The sequence below is a fragment of the Metopolophium dirhodum genome, chromosome 5 (assembly GCF_019925205.1).
Source record: "Metopolophium dirhodum isolate CAU chromosome 5, ASM1992520v1, whole genome shotgun sequence".
Lineage (NCBI taxonomy): Eukaryota > Metazoa > Arthropoda > Insecta > Hemiptera > Aphididae > Metopolophium > Metopolophium dirhodum.
In genome coordinates, this window is record NC_083564.1 from 37,736,627 (window position 1) to 37,752,935 (window position 16,309).

Consider the following 16,309-nt stretch of genomic DNA (forward strand, 5'->3'; position numbering starts at 1 on the left):
TTTTTTTTTAAATTTTTTTTTGTTTTCTAAAATGCTTTTGCCCGCGGACGCCAACACCCTCTTTCAATTTTTTTTTTTGTTATGTATCTCTAGTTGAATTTTTTGTATAGACTTTGTTATGTGTATTCCTACAATAATTTTTTTTTTAAATTTTTTTTTGTTTTCTTAATTGCATTTGCTTGCGGGTGCCAACACCCTCTTTCAATTTTTATTTTTGTTATGTAACTCTAGTTGAATTTTTTGTATATACTTTTTGAACATTGATAACCTGGTGCACTTTGAATAGTCCATCATTAATGAACTAAATATTTTGAATAGTTTTTTTCTGTTTAAGATTCTGGACATTTTAGTTTGAAGTTTTTAATTTCAATTTTTTTTTGTTTTCTAAAATGCTTTTGCCTGCAGGCGCCCACACCCACCTTCAATTTTTTTTTTTGTTATGTGACTAACTGAATTTTTTGTATAGACTTTGTAATGTGTATTCCTACAATAATTTTTTTTTTAAATTTTTTTTTTGTTTTCTTAATTGCATTTGCTTGCGGGTGCCAACACCCTCTTTCAATTTTTATTTTTGTTATGTAACTCTAGTTGAATTTTTTGTATATACTTTTTGAACATTGATAACCTGGTGCACTTTGAATAGTCCATCATTAATGAACTAAATATTTTGAATAGTTTTTTTCTGTTTAAGATTCTGGACATTTTAGTTTGAAGTTTTTAATTTCAATTTTTTTTTGTTTTCTAAAATGCATTTGCCTGCGGGGTATAAAAACCGTGATACTATCATAGATATAATATATTAGTATACTTTAGAAGTTTCAAGTACCCACGAATAATATTATACAATCTCAACAAAATAACTGAAAAAATATTCTAAGTTTTTACTTAACTCAAAATAATTTGCTAATTTTCGTGATTTTTCATTATTTTATCAATTTTTGAACTTTAAATGCTTAACCACCAACAATATTCACTTTCTAATCGAACAAGATACTGAAGTTGAAAATCGAATTATTATTTTGACTACTTATTGTGTACATAGACAAAAAAAAATTTTAAAAAACACATGATTTTAAAATCAATACATTCATCGTTCCACTCAGAATCTAAAAACTAAATTATCAGTTTGTTTTATCTTATTTTTCTATTTTATAAAAATAAAAGCTTTAATAAATTCAAAACATGACATGGTGTTTGTAATAGTCAGTGTCAATGTTTGTTTTATTGTAATGACCAATTAATTAAATAATACCATTGAATATGAATTATGAACTTAATTTTAAAAAAATATGAACAATAATTGTAAAAAACTTAAAACACTCACAAAAAACATATGAGGAACCATCAACTTTTTTTTTCTTCTAGTAATAAGAACTAATGTTACACTTTGTATTAAATGTTCAATGTTTTTGACAATGCAAAAGTTTTTTATCAACAATTATTGAAAAAACAACAAAAAAATTCGAAAATTTAAAATTTCTAAAGTTCTCAAAAAAAGTTAAAATATTTTGAAAATTATTCCATGCATAATTTTTTTTTTTATCTTAAAATTAATTATGCATAGATATTTTTTTTTATAGAAACACAATTTTGTGTGTTAATTTATAATATGAAGTTGAATATGAAGTATTAGTTGGTGTTTTGGTAGTTTGGCTGAAGCCAATAGTGTCAATTAATTTTTTATGTTCTCATATACTTTTGTAGTTTTGTACATTAATACTCAATATATTTATTCTATACTTTTATAATTCTTTATTAAATCTAATAGACAAACGTATAAATGTATAATATATACTTAAACATTTTACACTTAGTATCTAACCAAATAAAATATTATTATTTTTCCAAATATGTTGTGTTTATGAATGTTTCCAATACTATTATTATGTATTATGCATACAGCAGTATTATTATTATTATTATGAACCTTTTACATAAAAACATAAATAATACACAAATACTGCCAAATATGTTTAGGTAGTTATTTATTATTTTGTAAGATATCATTAAGATTAAAGATCATTTAGATAATCTTTACATTTGTAATTAGTAATTACCGAATAAACTTTGAACAAATTACCTAACAAAAAAAATTATTTATACATGCATTTTTTTTTGTCATTTAGTACAACATTGAAGTATTAATAATAAAAAAGGTGGGCTAGTGGATGTCGCTCTGCTGTACAGTAGGTTACAAGTGGATCACTGTATAATGGATGGGATTAAATTTGAATTCAATGATATATGAAAAATATGATATCATGCATTTGTTATACTTAAGCTCGGTAAACTTTAAGCGTTGTACGGGTGCGTAAAACACCGAAAATCGTGAACTTCGTAAGGCTGTACCATAAATACCAATGGCTTCCCGGTAGTAGAGTTTTGGACAAGTACCTACATAGGTAACTTATAATAATTCATATTGTAAATTAATTAGGTACCAAAAAAATATATAACTTCTCAAACACTGTGTCTATTGACACTGCCGGGAGAATGTATTAGAATGTCTATAAACTTACGGACCAGTTCAGGCGCGGACTGGTAAAATAGGGCACGGGATGCTACACAATTTAAAGGACAAATAACATAAATTGTTGGGGCGAATTTAATACATGTAGATTATTTATAAAATATTAATATATTTTATTTTGTTTTGAAAAAATATTGAATATACGTTAAACACGTAAATAAGTACCAAGTTACAAAAAACTTTCAATCAAAGTTGTACAATATTATAGATTACTAGTAATAGTAAGTTGGTAACAATCTGTTGTTCATTAGGTGTCTAGAGTCTTTAAATATATTATAATAAATAATATTAGGCAAATATATTTTAGGGCAAGGGATGCTGTAGCATCCCAGCCAGTCCGCGCCTGAACATAACTATTATAGTTATAATCAACAGTATTATGTACTATATAATTGTGTAATTAAAGAAGAACATAACAAGGAATATATGTACAGCAGAGCGACATCCACTCACCCACTTTTTTATGATTAATTGTGTCATAATATTATAAAAGTATAAATAAATAAATACCTACAATTTGATGAATGAGATTTTACTGATTTTAGTTGTTTTTATTTTATACAATTTTTATTGTACTAGATTATTTTAATTTTATCAAAAACCGAAATATATTGATACATGAACAATAAATCGAATATTTGGGGATAATCGATTAATTATTAACTATAATTTATTAATAAAGATATCGATTGTTATTGTTCTAATGTTATACTATAGTGCACAGATATCTAAATAGTAGACCAACAGTGACCAATTTATTATTGAGGTGGTGATGCATAGGCGCATTGCGAGTCGAGGGATATTTTCATTTTTTTTGTCCGAGCTCAGCGTACCGAGCGAGCGGCCACGCGGGTATCACTGGCGAGCATCACTGTAAATAATTTAGGTTAGATAGTATCTATTCTAAAGCTGTGCTGTAGTGTCTTTATTTCAGTTGAGTGTGTGGTCAGGTGGTCCTGGTCTTAATTTTCGTTTCGCTTCGCCTTCCACGTTGGACGTGAAAATAACCATTGCGTAGCGTAATTGAAGTTTCCTATACTCACGAATACTCATCCTAGGTTTACCACTATTATATTTTAGTATTTTTAGTTATGGAATCAATCAACAAAAACGTAAGTACTGGCTTTTATTTTTAAGTGATAATTCATTTGGATTATGAAAATTGTCTATACCTTCTTTTATATTAAATTGTTGTACACAGTTTAATGATGCACACTTGGATAACAAAAACTCAAACTATCCAACTGCAGATACTCAAAGCAACACTTCTAGTGAAGAAGACAAAGAACTGTCTGCGTGTGAAAGATCATTATTGCAGAAAATTGTGCGTACGGGTCTCATAACGTCTAAACATGACATTGAAATTCAAAGACGTGACCCAAAATCGCCGTTATTTTCAATCAAATCATTTGAGTTACTTAAACTGTAAGGTTCCAAAATTGAACTATGGTAGAAACTCGTTTAACCGTTACAGTCGAGACCGGGATTATGACTGTTAACAAAAAACCAGCCATAAACGTATACATTTTACAACATGTATACATATTTTCATACAAAAATAATACAAATATAAGTATGTACTATACAAAATAATCCGTCATCCTTTTTTGTTTCTTCAAGGCTTTAGCTGTTGAGCAGCAATGTTCCATATTTTACAGAACCTGCTTTGCATATGCCGTTTTTTTTGGACAATGACGGATAACAGAGTGACAGTTAATCGAGTTTCTACTGTATTTTAATATTTCTAATGGTTACATTAGAAATATTTATTATGTATGTCATTGTTGATTTGTTTTCATTACTTTTTAGTCATCCAAATTTGCTTAAAGGAGTTTATGAAATGGGTTATAATGCACCGTCAAAGATACAAGAAACAGCATTACCTTTACTCTTGGCCAATCCGTAAGTCTATTCTTATACATTTTGCACACAGCATTAAACTCAAACCATTGTGAGACAACTACATTTTCTTTGTTTGTATCAATATATAGTATATCTAACTATTAACTGATAAATATTTGGTACTCGTCCAATATGCTATCTACCGCACGTTTGATGGTTTAGTATGCTATCTACCGTGAATATTTTTTCAACCGTCATTTTATGTTGGTTTATTATGATAAATTTCTACTTAGTCACATTTTTTCATGTGGTACTGTGTAGTTATGTATACAAATTTCTGACCACTCCGAGGAATGATTCGAAAAAGTCTTCGGTTGATTTTTGTAACGAGCGCCACCACTCTTCTGGAAGTTGGGATTGTAATATTATGTTAGTAACTCCACATGTTTTTATTTTGGACATGTCTCCAAGGAGTTTCTATAGTTTGTGTCTCAGCACCAGTTTTTGTGCCAGTGAAATTTTCCGAATAATTAACCGTTTTATGGATAAACCCATGTCATATATAGTAGTACCTTGTTCAACTTCATTTAATATAATTGGTAGTAAGGTATTTCGAATTTGACTTTGAACTTTAAAAATATGTCTCTAAAATGCAATCATGCTTACAACACAAACCAAAAATCTATGGCCCTTGAATTTGCTGTCCATAATTTCAATTATTTATTACACAGTCTTCATCTGAACTATCTTCATTATCATCAGACTTTTCCTTAGGTTTGCGATATCCAAGATATTATCTTCCACGATTATATTTAATTTTATCTTAGAACAAGGCTTCATCTAAATCCTTTCATGCTTAATCTTAATTACAAAATGATAAAGTATATTATGATACAATATTTACTGTAGATGTCTTATTAAACTATCATAAAATTATGGTACCTAAAATATTTACAGTAAATAGCATATTGGACAAGTACCAAATATTTTTTTATACACAAAGATTAAAATTTTTAACTTATTGCATATTATAGGCCTCAAAATTTGATTGCACAGTCACAGTCAGGTACTGGAAAAACTGCAGCTTTTGTTCTGGCTATGTTGAGTAGAGTTGATCCGGAATTTCAGTATCCACAGGTAATTTTGACCAGAATATTTTGCAAAATAATAAATAGTGTATTTAGTTATTTAATTTTTTCTAAATGTTCTTGTAGGTAGTTTGTTTGTCCCCCACGTATGAATTAGCTATTCAAACGGGTGAAGTTGCAGCAAAAATGTCCACCTACTGTCCAAACATTAGGCTAAGGTATGCTGTTCGTGGTGAAGATGGTTTGTATTTTTTTATATAGTTTCTTAATTGTTAAGACGGTACTACATATATTATTCATTTTTAGTTGAAAAAGGTTCCAAAATAGCAGAACAGATCATTGTGGGTACACCTGGAAAAGTTTTGGACTGGGCAACTAAGTACAAATTTTTTGACCCAAAAAATATTAAAGTATTTGTGTTGGACGAAGCTGATATTATGGTTGACACCCAAGGTCATCAAGATCAAAGTTTCCGCATTAGAAAGTAACATTTCTTCTAATCAACATTTTTATATTTATTAAAAATTTTAATTTCATATTAAGGTTACTACCAGAAACATGTCAAATGATGTTTTTTTCTGCAACATATACAGAAGATGTTATGAGGTTTGCCAATGCTATTGCACCTATGTCTGTCATCATAAGATTAAAACGTGAAGAAGAAACTTTAGATAATATCAGACAATACTATGTTAACTGCAACAATAAAGAAGATAAATATAATGCATTAGTTAATATTTATGGAGGAGTAACTATTGGTCAAGCTATGATCTTTTGTCAGGTAATTAAAGCAAAATATTAATATAAGTTAATAACTTACTGTTCTTCGTTATGCATTGGTGACTATTGTATCTTAGCATTTATTTATTGATTGTAAAGGAAAATTGATTAATTTTAAATTATTAAGAATTTAAATTTGATTATTTGTTATTTCTAACTTTTTAAATTAAATTTGAATGCATTATTAATCAAAAATATTTTGTTTTGCGTTTTTTAAATATTTTATTTCTTTTCTTAAAATCTATCTAATCAGTACTCTTTTAATATAAAACAATAAAGTAAGTTAAATATTATGTCACCTGCAAAGTTAAATAATATATTGATGATTGCAAATGGGCAATTAATTCAACCAAAATGTACCAATCTTCTGTCGATATAATGTGATTAGACTTCTGGAAACTGATTTCAATTGTTAATATATCTGCTTGAGATTTATTTAACATTTTGTCCTCAAATCCAATAAATTTTGTTTGAATATCTAAAATTTACAAAAATTTAAATGTTGATTATTCAAAAATTAAATTAAATATCTTAAAATGTGACTTGATTGATCTTTAGTAGATATATTAATAAATTCTTACTAAATCTTTTTATTTTCAACATAAACATGCCTTTTGGCTATGTGTTTATCTAAATATGACATTTATTGTAAGATGCTTTTTAGTTTTTATGTTACACTTCATGTTATCACTTAATATGGTAACATAATTGTTATTATGACTAACTTGTAAATAATGTATAATGCTAAACAAAACTATTTTTGAAATATCGTGTATGGGATCAACATGGGATATTTAATATTTATTTGGTATCATAATTTTACGGGTACCTAATCGAATTAATCACTAGGTAACATTTTTTTCAAAATTTAAATTTTTAAAGGTTTTTATTTAACTTTGAATCTGTAAGTTACATAACAAAAATTGGTAACACAACATAAAATTATTTACAATAGGTAACGTCTAATGAAGTATATAAGCCTAATGTAGATTTTGTATACTGAGTTAAGTCTCCTTAATTCTAATCTTAATATATACATTGTCGATAGTGATATTTGTATTATTGGTAACTATCGAATTGAGCCTTCTTTAAATAATTTAATATGCTGTATAATGTGTTGCCTATGGTAGTCGTCCAACTAGGCCCGTCGCTAGGGTACAAGTAAGTTATGCACTGCTTTAGAGCGGCTTTATTTTTTTTATTAATGTAATGGTAAAATCAGATGAATGGCGCCACAGGTATTTTCCTATTACCTCATTTGGTTTTACTGAGCAGGAATTGTGTTGGCCGTAAACATAACCATTTTATAAATTATATATATAAGATATACATTTATATCTTAAGTAAAAAATATTACAGCATGACAGTTAATTATTTGTAATATTTGTTTATATTATTTAATAACATTTTGTTTTTATTTTAGACAAAAAAAATGGCTTTATGGTTAGTTAATCAAATGGTAGAACAAGGACATGCTGTAGCTTTATTATCTGGTGAACTCACGGTCCAACAAAGAATATCTGTTTTGGACCGTTTCCGCGAAGGAAAAGAAAAAGTTCTTGTTACTACAAACGTATTGTCTAGAGGTAATATGCATCATTATTTTCTTAATTTTTTATTTTAAACTTCTATTTTATTATGTTAGGTATTGATATTGAGCAAGTCACGATTGTTATTAATTTTGATTTGCCTATGACAGTCACTCGCGATCCTGATTATGATACATATTTACACAGAATAGGACGTACTGGTCGTTTTGGTAAAAAAGGTATTGCTATTAACCTTGTAAGTGGTAGTTCGGATCATTTTGTATTGAAACAAATTGAAGAACATTTTAGTAAACCTATTGAATGTTTGAATACCGACAATGCAGATGACATGGAAAAATTGGGAGCCGAAGATTGATTTGTAATAATTATCTATAATATTTTTTATCTTGAAGTTGTATTACAGATTATGAATCATCAAAACATATATTAAGAAAGTGAGGTTAATTTAATACATTTTTGCTTTTTACCTTAATTAAAATTCAGATTTAAAATCTTTTCTGAACAAAAGTTGTTTTTATACTAATTTATAAATATAAATAAAATAATTTATCATTATATGTTAACATTTTTATATTAAATACATTAGTATTTTTATTTATAAGTTAAAAGTTTTAAGTTTTGGCGCATATAACTACATTTTTACAATTTGTAAACATTATTTTGATAAAATAAATAAATTATGATTCTTTTAATTTGGATGAACTAATAATACAATATTTAAATCAAATGCTTGGAATTCAAAAAAAAAAAATATTTGCTTAATTATATTATTTATAGATAATTTTCATACCATTGTTTGCTTAAATTATATTTAATTATTTTATTTAATATTGGAAATTAGAATTAACTAATTAAGCTCAAGTTAATATGAGTACAATTAATTTAAAAATTGAATTATTTAATTTTAATATCCCTTTCAATGTTCTTTAATGATGCCATAGGAAACAATATGTTATACTTTTTACAAAAAAGATCCTTGGAATCTCTGTTGTGTACTTGTGTACATTACCATTCTTTCATTTGTTATACATATTGTGTTGTGTTCCATCCCACTTGGTTCCAGTTCAGTTGTTTTAGCATTTGGGTTCTGCTTGAGGAAATAATCAATCAATAATGTATTTTTATAAATGATCTGTTAGTAAAAGAAAATGAATTGATGACTGTTTTAATGACTTAATCATTGTAAGTCTCGTAATCGACTGCTGGCTTCACGCCATGCATGTTAGTGACACATTAGAAAATACGTCTGTAATGGGTGTCGTGTATAAAATAAAATTACTTACATGCTAAATCATCATAATTAAACAAGGCGTTCCTAACAATACTAAGATAGGTGTGGGTTAAATTTTTTCTTTGTCCTTTTTCAAAAAGTACCATAATATTATTTTTAAATTCTGTTTTATTTACATAGGTGACCTCCATTATGTATTTCCACTTCCTGATCATAACACTCAATCAAGTGTAAATATTTAGTACCTGTTGGTAACATATCTTTTTTGACTTTGCCTGTGATTTGACGTATGTACCTTTGGAGTTTAAAAATTTAACAGTAAGCTGCTATGTGTAATCACTTTAAGCCTTAAGGTGATACTAACTGTATTTTATAATAATATAGTCTATAATATAAATTATGATAAAGCATAAAATGTATGGGAATTAGTAATAACTAGAGAGCATGGATACGTATTAGTATAAAAAAGTCTTATATATAGTTTTATATTTCATAATAGTAGTTTTCGAAAATAATTTGGCACTTCGTTTTTAATGTAACTGCAACACAAATAGGTACTTAAAGCTATTACTTGAAATATTACTTTTACTATCTTGACTTGATATAAAAAGGCTTTATATCCGGTTATAATGATTGCTGGAAATTGATTGCAACAGTTCAATACATAACTTATACTATATAAAATTATAAGCCTGACTAGGGAAGTGGACTCCCCTAAAACTACTCATACCTTAGGATAAATTAATCTTCAAACTCGTATAGGTAAAATTATAAATGAATAAATAATTATTTTTATTTTACTTGTTATAAAGTATATGGGATAACCCTTTTGAACATAATACCTATATGCATAGATATCACAAGAATTATGACATAAATTTATTAATAGTTTCAGAAGACACGCAGAGTCCATATTGACATTGGCTCATAGGTTCGTTTTTAAGGTAGTTGCTGGTGGCATGGGGACCATAAAAAAGAGCAACAGAGCAGTATAAAAGTTGAGGTAGGTACTCTAAAACATATTATTAAGAAAAGTAATTCAAGTGACTAGGTGAGTCAATATTACCACTTAATAAATTATTAATAATAATCCATAATTGCTTGATGCTCGAAACATAAATTCTTACCGCCAAGGAAACCAAACCAAGTGGCAATGCAACAGGTTTATAGTTATGGGGTTTACAAGGGATATAAAATTTAAAGATTTCATACCTCAAACATTTTTGTTGAACCTTTTCCAACTTCAAGGAGTTACTGATAGTATAAGGTTCACAAATGAAGGCACCATACTCAACAATAAGATGAACAAGAGCACAATATAGAACCTTAAAGGAAAAGCCTGACCGAAATCTACATAATTTTAAAACTTAACCAAGGGTTTTAAAAGCCTTACAACAAATATGTTTGATGTAGGGCCCCGGATCAAGATTACTATTTACTAGGTAGTTAGGTACCTACCTACTAAGAATAAATCCTAGATCTGTAATACATAGCCATTAGAACGTGAAAGAATAGTAATTCCGAGATGATATGAATATATAACAGGGGACTAAATCTTGGCAAAAGTCATGGTTTTTCACTTAAAAACATTGAGGGATAACCTTAGTAAATTGAACCATTTAATGAAACTGTAAAGAGGAGATACCGAGTGTAGAGTTGTATATCACCAGCGAGATATAAAATACGACTGTGGGAAGAAACACTTGAGACACTCGCTATATTCATAAATAGAGAGGCCAACAGCGGGGAAAGATGTCCTCCTTGAGGAGCAGTATACGTTGACAGATAAACATTCGATTTCACTCCAAACAATTTGACCTATTGATGGCGGTAACATAGGTAAGACTAAAACCACGACAAAGGTTCACCAATACCAATTGCTTTGAGGACCTGGAGAAGGGTACTGCATCAAACGCTTTATAAAAATCCATATAGGTACAATGTGTAACAAAAATACCGGACGAAAAAAAAAATGATGCTATTTAAACGTATGACAAAAATTATTAAAATTATATAATTAGTAAATAATTTAAGAAATATACTCATGTCAGCAAATTTCCAAAAAAATATTTTGAAAAAAGTTATTACCTTCCAAATTTAATGAACAAAACAATTTTGACATTTTAAAAAATTCTAAAAAGTAAACTACTTCACTTAGATAAATGTTTTTACTATCAACATTTTATTGTTCTTATAATCAGATTCACAAATCAGCTATTTTGAATATATCCAAAAAAATTTAAATCAAATTTTAAAATTTTTATTTTCAGTGTTAAAAAAAAAAAATAATTTTTTGTATAATTTATAATATGTAGCGCAAGTGACTATAAAATAATTATATATAAAAAAATTTAAATATTGATTAGAACAAAAGTCAGCTCTATCTGTTACACACTTACAACCTTTTATATAACGTCAACCTGGGATTTCAAATTTAAAAAAGCGGGTAAGTGGATGTTGCTCTGCTGTACAGACGTACAGTAGGTTACAAGTGAGTCAATGTATAATGGATTGTATTAAACTTGAATTTAATGATATAATATCATTGTATAAGAAAAATGATTGTGAGCGGAGACGGTTTATCAGTCTGGATTTCTTAAATTTTATTTTTTATTATAGCCTTTAAGTTAAATTAATATTATAATATTATAACTTTTTATTCGTTGCTACGGTGATAAACAAAGCGTTAGAAATTAAAATCCCATTTTAAGCGGTTTTTCGTAATTTTTCAGTAGTTTTTCCCGTAGCATCAAATAATTATTGAGAAAATCAAAAAATGACCTCTCTAAAGTACCATCCTGATCCAATTTGCTAAAATATAAGGTACTATATGTGGAAATCGAAGCACTCCTTCTGGTAGAAATTTTGTATACAGGATATAAAAAAAAAAAAAAATAAACACCATTGTAAAACCACTAGCTTTCTCGCTCCGCTCAGAATCTAAAAAATAAACACCATTGTAAAATCACTAGATCCCTCGCTCCACTCAGAATCTAAAAAATATGATATGTAATATCGATCCGTCCAATATTGTCTTCTTACAATATTATATATTATTCAGTTTTTTGTTCATTGATGATGGGTAATCCTACTTTCTGGGCTGTGTCGTAAAGCCTTTTGAATAGCTGTTTTATCGGTAATTGGAATAAAAATCCCCGACCTTAGGAAAAAATGTCCCCAGACTACAATATTACTCACAACTACATATAAAAATGGTTGAACAAATATTTTTTAAACATTATATAAATATTAATATTTAATTACAAATACGTGTATTAAATTATATAATACTATATTATATCATTCAAAAAATTATTATAATATAATGTATATAATACTATAAATAATTTTCGAAAATTAACATCGTAATTTAAAACAAAATATAATTTTTTTGAATGATATAATATAGTAGGTATAATATAATATTATAATATACGTATTTGTAATTAAACATTAATAATGTGGTAATTATAGATACTAATTTTTTATACATCTTAAAATACTCATAACTCGCTTTAAAATTAAAATATACTAAAAAGCCCATGAGGTTGCCTAGATAATAATCTTACCTTTAGATTTTATAAGAGGTCAATTCAGTCTAATTTTTAAATTAACGGAGCTACACGTGATTTGCTGAGCACTTGTAAAAAGGAGACAACACATGCGGGTATCACGTCCTCTTAACGTTTAAAAAATATTTGTTCAACCATTTGCATGTGGTTGTGAGTAATATAATTGTAGTCTGGGGATTTTTATTCCGCAATTCGTTTTATCCCATCTATTGAGACTTACTTCAAACTACATCATCTGCGTATGCCAATAAGCAAATAGCCTTATCCTGGAGTTTTATTCCCTCGTGGGGTTAAATCCTTTTTTCTCTTATTACTTTTCCGAAACCAAATTGAACAATGCAGGTGGTATGAAATCACCTTGTCTTAGGCCGGATTTTACTGCAACTGGATCAGACTTCATGCTTCTGACTTTAACTTTAACTATAGTTTCCATGATGCTGATTGAGACTAATTTGATCAATTTTCTGGAAGAAATCAAACTCTTTCAATATGTTTTAATATTTATAAGGCTTTCTCTATGAATACTGTCGTATGCTTTTTTGAAGTCAACGAATAACGTACCTATGTATCTCCTTATCGAATTCCCAGGTCATTTGATTTAGTTGTCTAATATTGAATATTTGGTCCGTTGTTGATCTTCTCGGCCTAAAACCACCTTGATACTCTCTAATTATTTATTCTACTTTTTCCTTTATTCTAGTTAGAATACAGTTTGAGAAGACTTTGTACGCCACATTCAATAGAGGTAGGTATATCCCGCTATAATTGTTACGGTCTCGCTTATCACCCATTTTTTGTGTATTGGATAGATGAGAGAAGTTTTCAAATCTTTTGGGAGTTCTTCTGTTGTTCATACTATTTTGATCACTTGCCAGACCCACTGTGTCATAACTTCTCCCCCTTTTTGGAGCAGTTTAACTAGTAAGCCATCTATGCCTGGAGATTTATTATACTTTAGAGTTTTAGACTCTAGGGTCAGCTGTATATGTTTTCTATATCTCTTCTAGAGTTGGTGAGTTGGTCTTACGTTTTGGTACAGCGTTTACATCTGAACCAATTAATTATAATGAGGCAATTAATTGTATACATGTGGAAACAGGCCATGAGTGAGAAAATAGACTCTCTGAGCTATATAAAAACAATACATATGGACTTTGAGATCAGAGTCGGTGGGAGCTAACATTATTTAACGGCACTTTTATATGGTAATCTAGAAGAAGATATGGAGTAATTATTGCGGTTTAGGTACCACGCAATTTCTTTGATTTTTTGTTTGGAACATTTCCCTTGAAGTATTTCCCCGAGTTAACAACGATGGTGCAAAAATAAATTGCGCAAATCATCATTTTAAAAACCTTCCAAAGTTTGCGAATTTGCGAATTGCGATTTAAGCAGTATTTACTATTTAACGTTTATACGCATGCGCACATTACTTCTTTACTGCCACGAATTTTGATTTTTTTTTTACAAATTTTAACAAGTTAAGAACCAGTTTCGGCTCCGACTCCAATCGCCAGTTAAAGTAACATATTAAGTATATAATGGCTCCCTTTGCAATTTTTGTTTTGTTTTGTATATTATGTTTCCAAAAAAATTAAAAATTAAATCGCATGGTAGAGGCTAAAGCGCGATTATACCTGGCTTTTAAACCACATAATATTAAAGATATCATAGTATCTGTATTCATATTTTAAAACTAATTTAATCACATATCAGGTGATAGTATTAAAACTTAGATAACTGATATTGGAATTTCTTAATAATGCACTAAATTTACAATATAGGTATTATTGTGTCATTATAATACAATTTATATTTCATATTAAATTACTTTATTTTATTCTACCTATTGTGTTACTTAAAATAATACTGAAATACAACTATGGTAAACATGAGGAAAATATTAAACAAAATGGGTAAAATATTATTAATAACAAATAATTATTAGTTTCTCTTTGTTAAGTTATTGTTTTAAAAAATCTTTCAGCTGAAATAAACCTGGACGAAGGACGTCGACATATGGAAGTTGAAGGTAAAGAAAATCGTTCTGTATTTGTAAGCAACTTAGATTTTGCTGTGACCGAAATGGAAGTGAAAGATTCATTGTCTTCAGTTGGTCACTGTGAAGTGTTATTAGTTAGAGATTTCAAAGGCCGGTCTAAAGGATTTGGTTATGTGCTTTTTGAAAAGCCTGTAAGTATGAATAATTATTATTAATTATTATTATTAATCTATTTATGTTTTGCAGGAAATGGTTGCAGAAGCATTGAAAAAAGATCGTGAATCTGTAAATAATAGACCAATGTTTGTATCTAAATGTCAACCTGATAAACAAAGCAGATCGTCAGGATTACGATTTCCTACTGAACTAGAAAAAAACAAATTGTTTGTTAAAGGTAAATATTTTGGTTATTTTTATAAAATTCATGAAAACTCATACATTTATAAAATCATATTCTGGACTAGAGTAATATATTTATCAAATTAACTATGGTTACTATAGTCATGACAATGCCAAACATTGTCTAAGATAGTATATACTATAATATAATAATTTACTAATTTTACACAATACTAAATATTTTTTTAATTTTGTATTGATCTAAAATAAATTATTAGTTTTTTTATTATTACTTATGACTTACTAATTATTAATTAATAATTTTAACCTTACAATATAATTGCATCAAAATAAAATATGTCATATTTTGTTGTTAAAAATTGAAATGACTTATATGTCAGTAATACATTATCATTGCATTTAATTATTTATAGAAGATTATAATTTTTCATAGGTTTACCATTGACTTGTACAAAAACTGATTTAGAAAATATTTTTAAGCCATATGGAGCTTTAAAAGACATTCGGGTTGTGACATTTAGAAATGGTCATTCAAAAGGATTAGCTTATGTAGATTTTGAGGATGAGGTAAAATTATTTAAGTATAATAATTTGATATAACATTATATTTAATTGCATATTTTATTAGGTATCAGCTGCTCAAGCATTGTTAAAAACAGATAACACAGTAATTAAAGATAGAACTATATCAGTAGCATTAAGTCAGCCACCAGAACGTAGAGAACCTTCAGACATTAAATCTTACCCTCCTGTTGCTAAATTTAAATCACAAGCTACACCTCTTTTATTAGGGCGGTAAGTTTGTTTTTATTTTATTCAATAATATTTTTTTTTATATATGTATTTTTTTTTTTTAGTCGTGCAAAACTATCTTATACACCAAGTGTATTGCAGAAAAAGTCTGCGCAAACTGCATCAACATCTGCTGATGATAAAACTCCACTAAATAACGAAGACTTCAGAAAAATGTTACTTGGTAGCATGTAATTAGCTATTGAATATTATTTTTGTTTTAAAATAGTAAAATAATACTTTATTTTATATTTACCTTATCTTTATATAATTAAAAATATTTAATTTTAATATTAAATCTTATAAATATACTTAATAAAAAAAAAAATTAATAATTTCCTTCTATAAAACCAAATTATTTTTGTTATAGACTTGATTGTTGGTTTATGTTAATTTAGTCATTGCATAAAAAAACAGGAGTTTTTACAAATAATTCATCATACAAGCTATCTGTAGGTAATGACATTTGGTTTTTTAATTAATAAACTAGCAATTATATACTCTTCAAAATCAAAATGTTTATTGCCATGATAATTTAATATTTAGTATTTACTACATTTAA

General features: G+C 27.7%; 2 protein-coding genes across 3 annotated transcripts; both read left to right on the plus strand.

The window, feature by feature from the left end:
• Positions 1–3,433: 3,433 nt before the first annotated feature.
• Positions 3,434–8,370, plus strand: LOC132944765 (ATP-dependent RNA helicase DDX19A-like). The gene is made up of 9 exons (XM_061014248.1): positions 3,434–3,642; positions 3,732–3,955; positions 4,340–4,432; positions 5,407–5,509; positions 5,587–5,701; positions 5,767–5,944; positions 6,004–6,241; positions 7,664–7,826; positions 7,886–8,370. The coding sequence occupies exons 1-9, from the start codon at positions 3,622–3,624 to the stop codon at positions 8,143–8,145; spliced, it is 1,395 nt and encodes a 464-aa protein (XP_060870231.1). The 5' UTR covers positions 3,434–3,621; the 3' UTR covers positions 8,146–8,370.
• Positions 8,371–9,990: 1,620 nt separating this feature from the next.
• LOC132945417 (squamous cell carcinoma antigen recognized by T-cells 3-like) lies at positions 9,991–16,080 on the plus strand. 2 transcript variants are annotated; one of them, XM_061015156.1, is made up of 6 exons: positions 9,991–10,024; positions 14,581–14,786; positions 14,842–14,989; positions 15,389–15,522; positions 15,584–15,750; positions 15,813–16,080. In XM_061015156.1, the coding sequence occupies exons 2-6, from the start codon at positions 14,613–14,615 to the stop codon at positions 15,940–15,942; spliced, it is 753 nt and encodes a 250-aa protein (XP_060871139.1). In that variant the 5' UTR covers positions 9,991–10,024; positions 14,581–14,612; the 3' UTR covers positions 15,943–16,080. The 2 variants fall into 2 exon arrangements, with proteins under 2 accessions (XP_060871139.1, XP_060871138.1); XM_061015155.1 differs by lacking the exon at positions 9,991–10,024 and adding an exon at positions 14,153–14,509.
• Positions 16,081–16,309: the final 229 nt, after the last annotated feature.